Source organism: Salvia hispanica, chromosome 1 (genome assembly GCF_023119035.1).
Source record: "Salvia hispanica cultivar TCC Black 2014 chromosome 1, UniMelb_Shisp_WGS_1.0, whole genome shotgun sequence".
In the NCBI taxonomy this organism is placed as follows: domain Eukaryota; kingdom Viridiplantae; phylum Streptophyta; class Magnoliopsida; order Lamiales; family Lamiaceae; genus Salvia; species Salvia hispanica.
This window is the reverse complement of record NC_062965.1, coordinates 37653543-37667655: the sequence shown is the minus strand read 5'-3', so window position 1 is coordinate 37667655 and position 14113 is coordinate 37653543. Positions and strand designations below refer to the sequence as shown.

Genomic DNA, 14113 nt, shown 5'->3' with positions numbered 1-14113 from the left:
ATAATATACTCTTTCCGTCCCATTAAATATGCAACATTTGCTTTTTGGCACGAGATTTTAGTCCATCCACAGTGGGACAAACGATGCGACTCGCATCGTCCGCCACTGTGGCATCGCGGACGATGGGTTAACCATCGTTCGCGCCCGATCGATGATCCGCGGACGAAGCGCGGACGATCCTCATCGTCCGTCGCATCGTTCGTCACTGTGGCATCGCGGACGATGCGACGCCTTTTTGTCTTTTAATTTAATTTTATTTAATTTTCAAACAAATTCACACTACATATTCTACACTTCAAACAAAATGAATCCCGGAGATTACCCAAGTCCGAATAGTCCGATGTTCGGTGGTGCACGATGGCCGGGTACAGAACCCGACGAATACCGGTCATTCGACACCAACGCTCAGTACGATCCCGAGTTCAGCACGGACTCGTACGGGCAGTCAAACATGGAGCCTTCTCCGAACCGCACACCCGCCGCCGCCACGTCAGGCTTTGCCACCAAGAAGAAGCGGCCCAAGGCACGGGCCCAGAAGTTGCCGCAAACGGCGGCGTGTGAAGAGTTCGCCCCGGGAAGGACGAACTACGCCGCAGACAAATCCTTCGTCTTGACGAGATGTTGGATTGATGTTTCAGAGGATCCGATGTTCGCCAACAACCAGAAGGTTACTGCGTATTGGGAGCACATCGCCGAAAAATACAACGAGACCAAGCCGCCGACTGCCTACAAGCGCCATAGGGAGCAGCTCCGCAAGCACTGGGATCAAATAAAGAAGCAGGTCAATCTGTTCGCGGGGGAGTACGAGAAGTGCGAGAGGGAGCCAACGGTGAGAGTCTATCGGATGTGCGCGACAAAGTGGTGAAATCGTATACACCATTGTTCGGCGAGTTCAAGCACTACCAGTCCTGGGCGATCTTGAAGGAGAAACTGAAGTTCGTTGGTGGTGTGCTTCCTCAATCGACGGCGGCGAAGAAGAGGGCGTCGAAGCGCACCTTCACTGATTATATAAGCAGCGAAAGTGGTGCATCTCCAATGGACCTCAACAATCCGGTGTTCGAGGATGAGAGTTCCGGCACTCCGATGTCCCGGCGTCCCCTTGGCATCAAGGCTGCCAAGGGCAAGGGCAAGGCGACCACATCCGCCGCGGCGCCGCCTGACTAGGCCCCAAGCCTGACCCCGAGCGCGACCCCGAACGAGACATCGGTTGCGTCACATGCCTACACGGATTTGGTGGCCTCCTCCGACTACAGGACGTTGTTGGACGCATACAACGTCCTGATGCAGGCGACCAACCCGGCTCAAATCGAAGGCATCCAGCAGATGATCGATGGCCTCAGCAGCAGGTTGGGACTACTCTAGACGAGCCGGGGTTCTTTTATATGTAGTGCACTTTTTTTTTTATAATTTCTTAGTTTGTAACTTTTTTTTTTAATTTCTTATTTTGTAACTTTTTTTTATTAATTAAGTAAATGTAGGATTTGCCTTAATTATGTTGTTTTTATTTATTTATTTTGCTTGATATATTTGCATAAATTATATAAATACAAAATAGAAGTAAAATGCTTAGAGCGGGCTATAGTCCGGGCTTAGAGCGGGCTATAGTCCGCCCCGTTGTAGGTGAAAGGGGCGGAGGATAAAATGCTGACGTGGCGGTGCATAGGGGCTTAAGGCGTCGCTTAGTCCGTCTCACTGTGGATGCCCTTATGTAGTGTTGTTTTGTGAGTTAATGAAGAGAGAGTAAAGTAAGAGAAAAGAAAAAGTAAAGAGAGTATTATTTCCAGAAATATTTCATTTTTAATGGGACATACAAAAAATGAATGTTTTATTTCTAACGTGACAGAGGGAGTATTTGGTATTCATGGTGTATATTAATCTCACAATATATATTGATGTCAAGTATTTGGTATTTATGGTGTATATTAATCTCACAATATATATTGATGTCAATACTGTACCAAAATCTTTTGATAAAATGTCGTATCGATCGTGACAAAGGGAGTATTTGGTATTCATGGTGTATATTAATATCACAATATATATTGATGTCGAGTATTTGGTATTCATGGTGTATATTAATCTCACAATATATATTGATGTCAATACTGTACCAAAATTTTTTGATAAAATGTCGTATCGAGCCAAAGAGCAGAGTTTACCAAAAATTATATATTTTCGATAAGTTCGATAATTTGATATTATTCCCCACTCCTACATATAGATAAGATGAAGTATCGTTGGTTAACGTACTGTATTTCATATTTTTGCTAATAATCTAATTTAAATAATTACATGACACTAGTAATATATACGCATAACAAAACCAAGCCTAATTTGACTATTTTAAGCACAACAGAGTCCATAACCGAAGTTACTTAGTCGTCGCTTGATTTAATGAAAACCTAGATCCGTGTCTAACCACTAAATTATATCTTGACCGTTGATTGGGCATGAGAAAACACAATTATCTCTGATCAATGCCGTCGGATTATGGGCCTCAATAAACAAGAGATAGTAGTTTCCGACCGTCCGATTAATCTTGATCACTGACCACAACCCCTTTTATTTACGCATCAGCCTCATCTCTTTCAAACTTTTTATTCCATCCCCAGATTTTAGAGAGAGAGAGAGAGAGAGAAAGAGGTTAGTCTCTGTTCTTTGCTCTAATCTGTTTTCTTTCGATTTGATTTGTTAAATTATTCGGTCATTCGATTAGGCCTTCCTCGATTCTGATTAGGCCTTCCTCGATTCTGATTATGATGATATGAGTTCGTGATTCTAGGGTTAGTATGCTGCGATTCGATTTGGGCATATGTCGTAGCGAAGCTGAATTAGTTTGATTTCACTGCATTCGTTTTGTTTGGTTTTTAAAATCGTATGGTTTGAACTGGTTGGTAATCTAATCAATCTAAATATTCACTTGCCGTTTCTTTATCGTGAATTTCGTTTTAATTCTTAAATAGAATTGGACGATCTTAAGCTTCTACGATTATGTTGGCTTAGGGTTGGTTAGATACTGTTTAGAATTTTTTATCTGCTCTTTCAATCATCTAACATCAGTTTCATGGAATTCTAAGTAATTACTAGGTGATTTATTAGACTTTGAGGTGTAATTTTGATCCCACAACATTATTTCCCTAAATTTTGGATAAGAACCTGGAAGGGGGAATGAATGTGATGATCCAAAGGTTGGAAGAAGAAAGGATTATTTGGTTAGACGCATTTGTGTAATCAATCTTGAAGGGTTGTGTTCCTAGCTTGTTGTAGCCCTCGTATAAACACACGAATGATATTATAGTTAACTTTCAAGCAGCATTTACAAGAGTTTACGATCAGTTCTGGCTTGTTCAATTTAATTGTTCTGTATGCTTGTGCTTACTCTGTTCTTTACTTTATGGTGATCGTCTTTTATAGCAATCTCATCTTCTTGCAGATGGCCCGTACCAAGCAAACTGCTCGTAAATCCACTGGTGGAAAAGCTCCCAGGAAGCAACTTGCTACCAAGGTCGAGTACTGGTTTACTGATATTGTGCACCTTAAATACCATCAGTCTATTGTATTATGGTTTTGATATGGTTCATATAAAATTGTACAGGCTGCCCGTAAGTCTGCACCAACCACTGGTGGAGTCAAGAAACCTCACCGTTACCGCCCTGGAACTGTTGCTCTCCGGTGAGTACCCTATTCTATTGATTATGTGTAGCATATGAGGCAATGGGCAGTTTCATAGGTAGCAAATTTAGTTTTCTTTGTGGAGGGGTGGGGAAGGTATTTTAAACCCTCAGGCCTCAACTGTACATTGTAGCTCTTGATGTATTATATTGCCTAATTAAGCATTTAGTACTTTTTTCCTTAGCGTAGTATCTTTAGATAAATTTGGAAGGTAGCTCTTTCTACAGTATGATGCTATTAGAAGTTTGAATATGAATTGGTCTAGTACTGTAGAATAAGAATTATTGATTGCAACTTTGTATGCATTTCTTCTTATCCTTACTGGTGGATTTCTCCCACAAGGACATGCATTTAGTTATGGTGATTGTGATATGTTTTGTATCTTGTTTGTGATTGTTGATAATTGTAATACCATTATGGCACAGTGAAATTCGGAAGTACCAAAAGAGTACTGAGCTCTTGATCAGGAAGCTGCCTTTCCAAAGGCTTGTTCGGGAAATTGCCCAGGACTTCAAGGTGAAGTGAGGGTATTCATATATTTCTGATTTTGTCTAATTCCATTTAAAATATGGATTCTTACTTTGGGAGTGTTGGGTGCAGACTGATCTTCGTTTCCAAAGCCATGCTGTTTTGGCACTTCAGGAGGCTGCTGAGGCTTACCTTGTGGGTCTCTTTGAGGACACAAACTTGTGTGCCATCCATGCCAAGCGTGTGACCATCATGCCCAAAGATATCCAACTGGCTCGCAGGATCAGGGGTGAGCGTGCTTAGGCAGGCTTGTGTTGGAGTCATGTAGTGATAGTAGTACCTGTTTTAATATGCATTAGGACCTCCCAAACTGCTGGCTTGTGTGCCATAATGGGGATTGTTTGGTTTATGGTATGAAAGGATTATTTGAATGTTGCTGTGTTTATTTTGCTGTCAAGTTACAACTTAGGTTTCTTGTCACACCACTGGTGTTTGAACAAATATTTTGTATTTGCATTGCAAGTAGTGAATTCGTTTCCTTAGTGCAGCTGTGTATATGTTTGTGGGGGCATTAGTAGTTGAATTATGATGAATCACGATTTCAAGTAGGAGTACCATATTTTACTTCCAAATACATTGAATCACTTTCTTAGCAGTGAATAGTGATATTGCTCGTTTATTTATGTCTATTACATCTGTAAATAAAATAACTTTATTATGAAATAAATAGGAGTATTACTTTTGTCCATTTGATAGTAAATGACAATTAAAATCCGAAACTTGTATACTCCCTTCATCGGTCCTTAAAAGACACATCCCTTAGTTCATTATTGAAAGACATTTGCCATGGATCTCATTTTTGTAGTATTGATTTTATAGTACTTTCTTTCCATTTTATTCTAAGTGGATCATCACTTTGATACGAGATTTTATATAGCGTTGTTTTGTAAAGTAAGTGGAGAGAATAAAGTAGAGACATGCCCAAGGTTTTGGAACTGTCGATTACGGTTTCGGAAAATCTTGAACCGACTCACGGTTTCCAAAGTGATATTTCGGTTCTATTTAAATCTCACGGTTTCAATTTAGAACCATAACTGCCGGTTACAGTTTTGCTATTAATCACACGAATTGTAAACCTTGGGCATCTTTAGAATAAAGTACTACCTCTGTCCTTGAAAATTTGATACATATTACCATTTCGGTCCGTCCCTGAAAATTTGATACACTTCACTTTTACCATTTTTGGTAGTGGACCCCATATTCCACTAACTCATTCCTACTCACATTTTATTATAAAACTAATACTTTAAAAGTAGGACCCACATTCCACCAACTTTTTTAACTCACTTTCCATTACATTTCTTAAAACCCGTGTCGGGTCAAAGTGTAGCAAATTTTGGGGGACGGAGGTAGTAAGAGATAAAGAGTTAGAGAAAAACTCTTTCTTGTTAGAAATTAGAGTTGGCCAACTGTGGAATTCATGAGGAAATATATGTTGATTTCTAAAGATAGAAACGGCCAAAGGGGAATTCTAAATTGAACCCATAATACAAAGTTAGCATGTCGTGTTGTTACGTTCAATGTAGTATAGTATAAATATAATCTCTGTTTTTTTTATCCCTTTTCTTGATATATAAATATTTAATAGTATTTGCGTGCGTTCAAGAGTATTTGTCGGCCTATTCTTAATCCTCTGATATTTCTTCTTGTCAAAAATTTCTGTTTGAATCTTTTTTCGGCTTCTTCGTTATTCCCTAGCATCATCCTCTAAGAAATTGCAGACCAAGATCGGTTGAGTTCAGACAAAAGAGCCATTCATCGATATTTTCGAAATCCCTCTAGGCAAGGAAGCTACGTTGTAGAATGAATGGTTGAATGAAAAATGATGTTGACAAGTTTTTGGTTTGATTGGAATGCAGAATGATGGTGTGAAAGGATAGATAGCAGATGAGGGAGGTGGTGATGGAGGTGGAGAGTTTGAAGAAAATGGAGGAAAACAAGGCCAAAGAGAGAAAGATGGCGAATTTGGAGGCGGAGGTGGGCCGGATGAGGCAGGCCGAGGCGGATAAGGACGCGTCTCTTGGGAGGCTGATGCGCGACGTGAGGGAGCGAGAGAAAAGGATCCAAGACTTGGAAGGAGAGCTCGAGCGGAAGAGCAAGTCCGAGGCCAGCATGGCCAGGCATCTCGACTCTGCCATGTTCGAGCTCGAGGAGTCCAAGATCGAGATCGCCTCCTTGCACGAGAAGATGGATGGACTTGAGGATTTATGCAACCAGATAAGCAAAGAGACGAAAGGGGCTGAGGACACTCGGACCCTCAAGGCAAAGCTGGCCAAGGCGCAGGAGGCCGAGACGAAGGCGCTGAAGAAGGCCGCATGCTTGGCAGAGGAGATGGAGGTGGTGAAGGCGGAGTGGAAGTTTGCTATGGAGGGTGAAGACAAGAGCTCGAAAGCCATGGAGGATTTAGCGTTGGCGTTGAAGGAGGTCGCCACGGAGTCGAATCAAGCCAAAATGGAGCTGGGTTTGAAGGAGGAGGAGATGGAAAGGATGAAGCTTAAGTTGCATCAAGCTGAACAAGAGGTAGTAGTGATACAAATCTATAGGGTTGAGTTGATCAAGCTAAAATCAATTGGGAGTGATCCAGTTAATTAATATAGTGATTTCAATTCTCTTCGTCCTGCTATATTATTATTCTTTTTATTTACTAATTAGATTTATACGGTGGTTTCAGTTCTTTATATTGATTTTTCTTTTATTTACCAACAGGTAGAGGTGCACCAAAAGAACGAGGACAAGTTGAGGGCGGAGACGGAGGAGACGCTCTTCGCTTGGAACGCTAAGGAAATCGGCTTCGTTAACTGCATCAAGCGGGCCGAGGAGGAGCGCGCGCTGGCGCAGATCGAGAACCACAAGCTAACCGAGTCGCTCAAGGCGGCCGAGAATATGACCCGGTCCGCACGCGAGGAGACGTACAAGCTGCGAGACATACTCAAGCAGGCCATCAACGAATCGAACGCAGCCAAGGCAGCAGCCGGGATCGCGAGAGACGAGAACTCGTTGCTCAAAGACTGCTTAGCCGAGAAGGAGGAGGCGCTGCACTTCATCACGAGGGAGAACGAGCGGCTCCGGATAAGCGAGGCGGCCGCGCAGGAGCATGTGAAGCAGCTCAAGCGGATGCTGACGATGGCCTCGGCCGAGGTGAAGACGGACGACAAGGAGGAGATAGGCATCGTTATGCACAGCGACGACGACGACCACCAGAGCATGAAAGACGCGAGAGAGTTCAGCTTCGATATTGATGACTTGAGCTTCTTGAACGAGCCCGAGCCCGAGGATCCCGAGAAGACAGAGGCGCTAAAGGGCTCCATCTTCGATACAAGCGCCGAGACGCCCAAGGCGGCCGAGCCAGCGAAAGGGACCTTCTTTAGGCTAAGGTTTTTGTCTTCGGAGGAAGAGCCTCATAAGGCCGGGGATGCCGAGGAGGCGGCCGAGGGGGATAAGCAACAAGGCCACAGACGGTCGAAAACTATGTTCCAACGAGTGGGGGGACTTCTCACTATAAGGAAGAGTTTCCAAAGGAAGGATCCATCGGTTGATCAGAAGATTATTCCTACCCAAACTCAGCCTTAGCCATGTTTGAGGTTGTTGTAGTGACAAAAACTAAACTAGTGCTTGTTTTTTATTTATTCATCATATGTTGTAAACTTGTAACGAGATTTATTTCTTCATCATCGTTCATATATGATACATATCCTCATTTTTGTGTTGCACTAATTGCAATCAAGTTATACGGTCAATGAAGGGGAGAATCAAAAGAAATTTAGCAATATACTGTAAAAATGATGAACCAAGTAGTTAAAATGTTTTAGTGGATACTGAAACTTGTGTTATTTGTAGTATAAAATGTGATGAAAATATTTTTAAAAATAGAAATGAACTAATTTTATAGAACAAGCATTAAGGTAAAGTGGAACACTTTAAAGGGACAGATCAAATACTCTCTTTCTCTGCCATTTAAAGAACTATTTTGTCATTTTGTGTTGTTCACGATTTAAAGAACCATTTACTTTTTTTCCTCTTTTGGTATAAGAACCTCGCATTCTACTAGCATTTTACAATTAAAATCCACTGTAAATCTAATATAAAAATTGGGTCTCACATTTTATTTACTTTCTACTTTTACTTTTCTTCACAACGTTAGTGATTTCTTAAAACATGTGCCTTGGATATCCAATATTGGAATTTAAATAAAAATGAAGAGTTATTCTAGATCCCTAAAATTCATACGAATTAGTTACTCTTAGACGAAGTAACAAAATTCATACTATGAAGTCTAGACATAATAGCAAGCAATAAACAAAACTCGAAGCTATGAATCTTGCAGTCTTTGGTTGAATTAAGGGCTGATCCCATTCGCCGCACAAACTGAACGAAATGCTGACTGCTCTCGAAAATTTTTGTGGCGATCTCGGAGGACCGCTGGGCAAGAGGTCCTAGTTCAGACATTTCCACAATGGGCCACTGTCTCCTAGTCAACCGTTGGTGCACTTGGCGTCCGTTGACTTCAGCGGACTGCTGACATGATCCGATTACTCCGATCTACATATTCAATTTTTTTTCTGCCTCTTTCTAAGTCTATTTTACACATTTTCGCAAAACATGTCAAAATAAAAAATTGTATAGAATATATAATTAAAGAATATATTTCACATACAACACTCAAAACAAACTAAATCTAGGCGTTAAAAGCATACAAAATTCATGTTTATCACTAACATACCTAGTTTTTGTAATGTGGGTTTGGGAACACTCAAAATGAATTTCTGTACCTCTGTATTCCTATGAACTCCTTGAGCACTCAAAATGAATTTTTGTACCTCTGTATTCCTGTGAACTCCTGTAATGTGTTTATCACCACCACCGACGGATCAAACCCTAGATACATAAAGAATCTCCTTTACGTCCGTAATTGAAAAATGGCTTTGGATAGAAGTGAGACCCAAGACACAACATGGAGAACACGGGGGCATTTTGAAAATAACAACATTATTTTCAGCTCTAATACCCGATGTAGAAATGATATACCACAACTCCCTATATCGAACACCGAGCACCACCGCCGACGGATCAAACCCTAGATACATAATGAATCTCCTTTTCGTCCGTAATTGAAAAATGGCTTTGGATAGAAGTGAGATCCAAGACACAACATGGAGAACACGGGGGCATTTTGAAAATAACATTATTTTCAGCTCTAATACCCGATGTAGAAATGGTATACCACAACTCCCCATACATTTAAATTTGCCGCTTTTCGCTATGAACAATGCAGGCATAAGCATATTTCTTTGGCCTTCAAGTATTGAAATATTTGGAACTAAACCGCTAGAAAACTAAATAAATGCGCAAATTTATTTGCAATAATTGGGACATAAACATGTGTCCTTGATAGTTAGAGCATCCACATCCAAGCCAAAGAGCATGGATGCGGGCCCGGACCCATATTTATTAATTTTTAATCCTCTGGTCTTCCACAAGAGCACAACACCCACATTCATGCTCTTGCGATTCATGCTCTTCCGCAAGAGCATGCTCTTACACTATTCAAGGGTCCCACCATTCTATTATTCAATTTAAATACTTCAATTACTAAAAATATTTCCACAATATTAAAATACATTCAGAATACCCGAAATACTATTACAAATTACTAAAAAATTAAAAATTACATAATTAAAATCCTAAAAATTAAAAATTTACATACTTAAATCCTAAAAATTAAAAATTACATCCGTGGAAATTTAGAGAAGACTAGTTAGATGGCGCATGTCGGTTGGGGTTGGGGGTATCCTCAATTGCTGTCGGAAGGTTTGTATCATCCAATGGTGAGCATCTTTTTGCTTGGTAGTCATCCAAGACGTATCGGTGTTAATGACATTATTCAAAATGGCCCATAATGTGCTGGGGTTTGGAGGCATTGTAGGGGGTGGAGGCGGCACAAAGGGAGCGGGAGCCGGTGGTTCGACTAGGGTCGCGACGCGACGGTGGTTGGCCATCGCCGTTTTCCTTCCCGGTAGACGGCGTCGGGAACCGCTCGGGCCAGCGTCAGAGCCATCCAAGTAAGCTTCGGCAAGCTGGCTTGCCACCTCGTTCTCGCCGAAGTCGGATAGCGACCTCGCCCTTTTTGCTGGAGGAGGCAGAGGAGGATTGGACGCCTCCCTTAAGTACTTAGAAAGATGACGCACCTTCTGCCAAGTGTTGAGATGCTTGAATGATTTGTAATGCATTGTTTGGTAGGCTAACTTGTCGGCCGTGATAATGTCGACCTCTTTGGTGCCACTCCCTGTTGATTCTGGATTTCTTCGTTGGCTCTTCCAACGACATTGCGCACAATACTCAAAGTGCGCTCCACCGTTCCAGCCGGTCGGCTGGCATTGCACCGGCGAGTGACGCGGAGCCAAAACCTGTCCCCAGTTCGGTTAGTGCCTAACTTTGGATCTTCGGAAATTGTGACATATGCATCAAATATCTTCTCCATCTCGAGCAAAGTGTAAGAGGTACGGACGTTAGGGTCACCGGCACTGCCACGGTACGAACACGAACACCACGACCGCCGCGACTACCGGAATTTGGGAAAGAGGTTGTGTCGAGCAGCTCTCTGCCGAGCCGTGTTCAGGTGCCCACCAATATTGCCCATTGGGGGCATTTTGCATGTCCACCTGCTAAGGCCGGTAGCCACCCATAATTTGTGAGCCTTGGGTAAGAGGAGGGGGCGATAAATTCGTATCCGGCGAGGGGAATGGTGAACCGCCGAACCAATCATGGTTCCATCCACAAGAGTCGGAGGGTGTTCGCCGGAGCCGCCAGACATTTTTGCAAGAGAGAAAGAGTGAGAATTTAGAGAAAATGAGATTGAGAGAGTTGTTTGGTATAGTGTGATTTTGTGTTGAAATGAGGGGTATTTATAGATGAAAATGTGAATTTCAGGGTAAAGATTATGAGAAATAAATTAAAAATGGAGAAAAAATAGATATATTTTTATTGGGAAGTGGGAACTTTTTTTTATTTAAATCTGAAAAATTCAGATTTTCGAATTGAATAGAAAAAAGAAAAATGGCAACGGCATTGTCGTTGGGGAATCGCGTTGCGCCACGTCGGCTTGCTCGTCGGCACGACGCTACTCGTTGGCAAGAGCCCGTCCATGCCGTCGGCAAGAGCACAACGGCGAGCAGTGTGCTTGCCGCGTCGACGGCACGGCGCCTACCCGTTGCAACGAGCAGCGCTGCGATGCTCTTAAGTTTGTATGTATTACTAATTGCCTAGTTATTTTATTTCTTGCAATTCTTTTTTAGTTAACTTAAAAATATCTAATTTAATTATTTTTATATTAAAAATATTGTTACATGGTGCGAGTGGAAAAGTAGTTAACTTTCTTTTTCCATCATTGAAAAGTATAAATTTTTTTTAGTCTATCCTGAAAAAGTATGAAATTTTTTGTTATTAGTTTGTTTGTGGAAAGTATGAACTTTCTAATTTTAAAATAGTCAAACAACATATAATCATACACGTCATTTTATTACTACTTATATCATTACACTATACTATTAATGATGTGGAGTTTACTCTCCACTAACACTACTTACACTACCATTTATTTTTATCTCTTACTTCACCAATTTATACATTAAAATCTATGCTAAATCAAATGTTTATACTTTTGAAGGACGGAAATGGTATAAATTTTGACCGAATGATGTTTCAAATGTCAAATGGATACTTTTATGAGTTTTGGTACAAATGTAATAATGCCAAAACTATATTGAGATAATTCTTATGCAGAACCAAAATAACTTTGTTTTTCATATTCTACCACTTATGATTTTAAGCAACTTTTCCTTATTTTTCTTACAAAATACCACCTCGGTGAGAGATCTAATTGGCACATCTATTTACTAGATTTGATGTGGTCAAAAGAAAACTACCAACCAAAAATTGATACCATCAAAACAAAGATAGAAGTTGGTATGTAGTGGAGAACCAATCAAATAATTCACATGCTCAGTCCAAACACAACTGTAAAGTTTTGGAAAAAGAAAAAGTCTCAACTTTATTCATTATGAAGGTCAAGACAAGTCTTTGATATACTATCAATTAACACCATTGGCATTGAACAATGCAAGGGACCCGTCTTCAAGCTTTTTCACTTTCTTTTAATGCTATTCATTCAATTTCATGGTAGCTTGTCATACAAGCCGATTCTTAGTAAGGATGTTGCCAAATATCGATAATATATTTTACCCATATATATTTTATTAAATAAACAGTAATATTTGACGTCCAAGAGGAAGAGAGAGAAGGGGAAGATGATATATATTGAGATGTTATAATTGTATATGTTGGAAATTATTTATCATTATATATTCAAGATTATATAATTGAATATAAATAAAGTAAGATTTTCGAACATCATGTATTTCACGTAAAACCATAAACATAATAGGATTGAAATATACCTTGGCGATCCATAGCGGAAGGGATTGGGGAAGACGGAGAGAACTTCCTCGGACTTTCTTTGGTGTAGTAGCGCAGCTCCAACTCCAAGGATTTGTTTCTCTCTCTTTCCCTCGTTTATGTGTTCTCTGTAATGTGTGTGATTTGATGGGATCCCACACTTGTATTTATAGGCAGAGAGAGGACAAACTCTAATTATAAAGCATTACCATCAAAGTGACTATTTAATTAGGACGTTTCTTTTTTATCAAGTAATACCAAAATCAAATGAAATAATTGATCACAATAATTTGATTTGTTAGTCAATAATATATGAAAACCAATTAAACCATAAATATATATGCGTCCATTTTCTTTCCTTAATAATCAAAGGAATGAAATATTCCTTTCACTTGATGACTACAATCAAAGACGCACATATATACTTATAATTATATATTCTCCTTTTCCTTACTTGTATAGGAACATATATTTAGTCAATCTTTATGACTAATTTAGAGAATATATTATGGCTAATTTAATTATGATAATTTAGAAAACATCCCATTCCACTTATATATTAGGAGTAATAGCTAATTGATAGCTAATTAATTAGGGTAAAATGTGTCTTATACCAAGTTAATGTATTATATCAAAATCCAATTCTATTTAGGATTCTATCACATGTTACATATGTTAGACATAAAACTTACATTCTCCCACTTGGCGAACATGTGGGACACAAAGTTTTCGATTCTCCCACTTGTCACACGTGACAGAGCCACAGTAAAATAGATATAATAAACATAAGGCGCGCATAATATTGGACTTTATAAATACTTACATCATTAGAAAACATAAGTATTATATTAGAGAGACTACTAATGCGGGTCATGGCGGGCGTATATCATTCAATCGATATAGTTCCTTCCATGTACCACATCACCAATATCCATTCTAGTATAATCTATAAGTGACACCGCGTCCGTAATTGTCTTATTTCAAGACCTCCTGCATTAATACTAAAAACGTATATATGCATATCAAATAATAAGTATATGCAGGAAACGTAGAAAAAACTTTATTGAATTCAAAATATCCATAACTTAAGTGTCCGAACCAACATGAAAACTTTATCCATTCTAATATGCAACACCTTAGTCAATGGCTCAACAACCATAAGCTGTGTGCTTATATATTTCATAGATATTCTTTGTTCCCAAACTTTATCTTTCACGACAAGAAACTTTAATTCCATGTGTTTAGCTCCTTGAATACTTGTCATACTTACAGAAAGATACGAGTGCACTCAGTGGCGGAGCCAGGATTTTAATCCTGGGGGGCCCAAATTACTATATTAAAATTTGTTGAGTGTTTCCGTCTCAACGACACGGAAATAGCTTTGACATAAATAGTGCGTTGCACACTAGAGATAGAAAATGAGTAAATAATTAGTGGATGAGTAATAGAAAATTTGGAGATA

General features: G+C 39.9%; 2 protein-coding genes across 2 annotated transcripts; both read left to right on the top strand.

The window, feature by feature from the left end:
- Positions 1–2506: 2506 nt before the first annotated feature.
- On the top strand, positions 2507–4682 carry LOC125206460 (histone H3.3). The gene is made up of 5 exons (XM_048105713.1): positions 2507–2643; positions 3434–3505; positions 3596–3672; positions 4098–4188; positions 4273–4682. Exons 2-5 carry the CDS (start codon positions 3434–3436, stop codon positions 4441–4443), a joined length of 411 nt encoding a protein of 136 aa, XP_047961670.1. The 5' UTR covers positions 2507–2643; the 3' UTR covers positions 4444–4682.
- Positions 4683–5555: 873 nt separating this feature from the next.
- LOC125201978 (WEB family protein At3g02930, chloroplastic-like) lies at positions 5556–7907 on the top strand. The gene is made up of 2 exons (XM_048100288.1): positions 5556–6720; positions 6907–7907. The coding sequence occupies exons 1-2, from the start codon at positions 6088–6090 to the stop codon at positions 7768–7770; spliced, it is 1497 nt and encodes a 498-aa protein (XP_047956245.1). The 5' UTR covers positions 5556–6087; the 3' UTR covers positions 7771–7907.
- The last annotated feature ends 6206 nt before the right edge of the window (positions 7908–14113 follow it).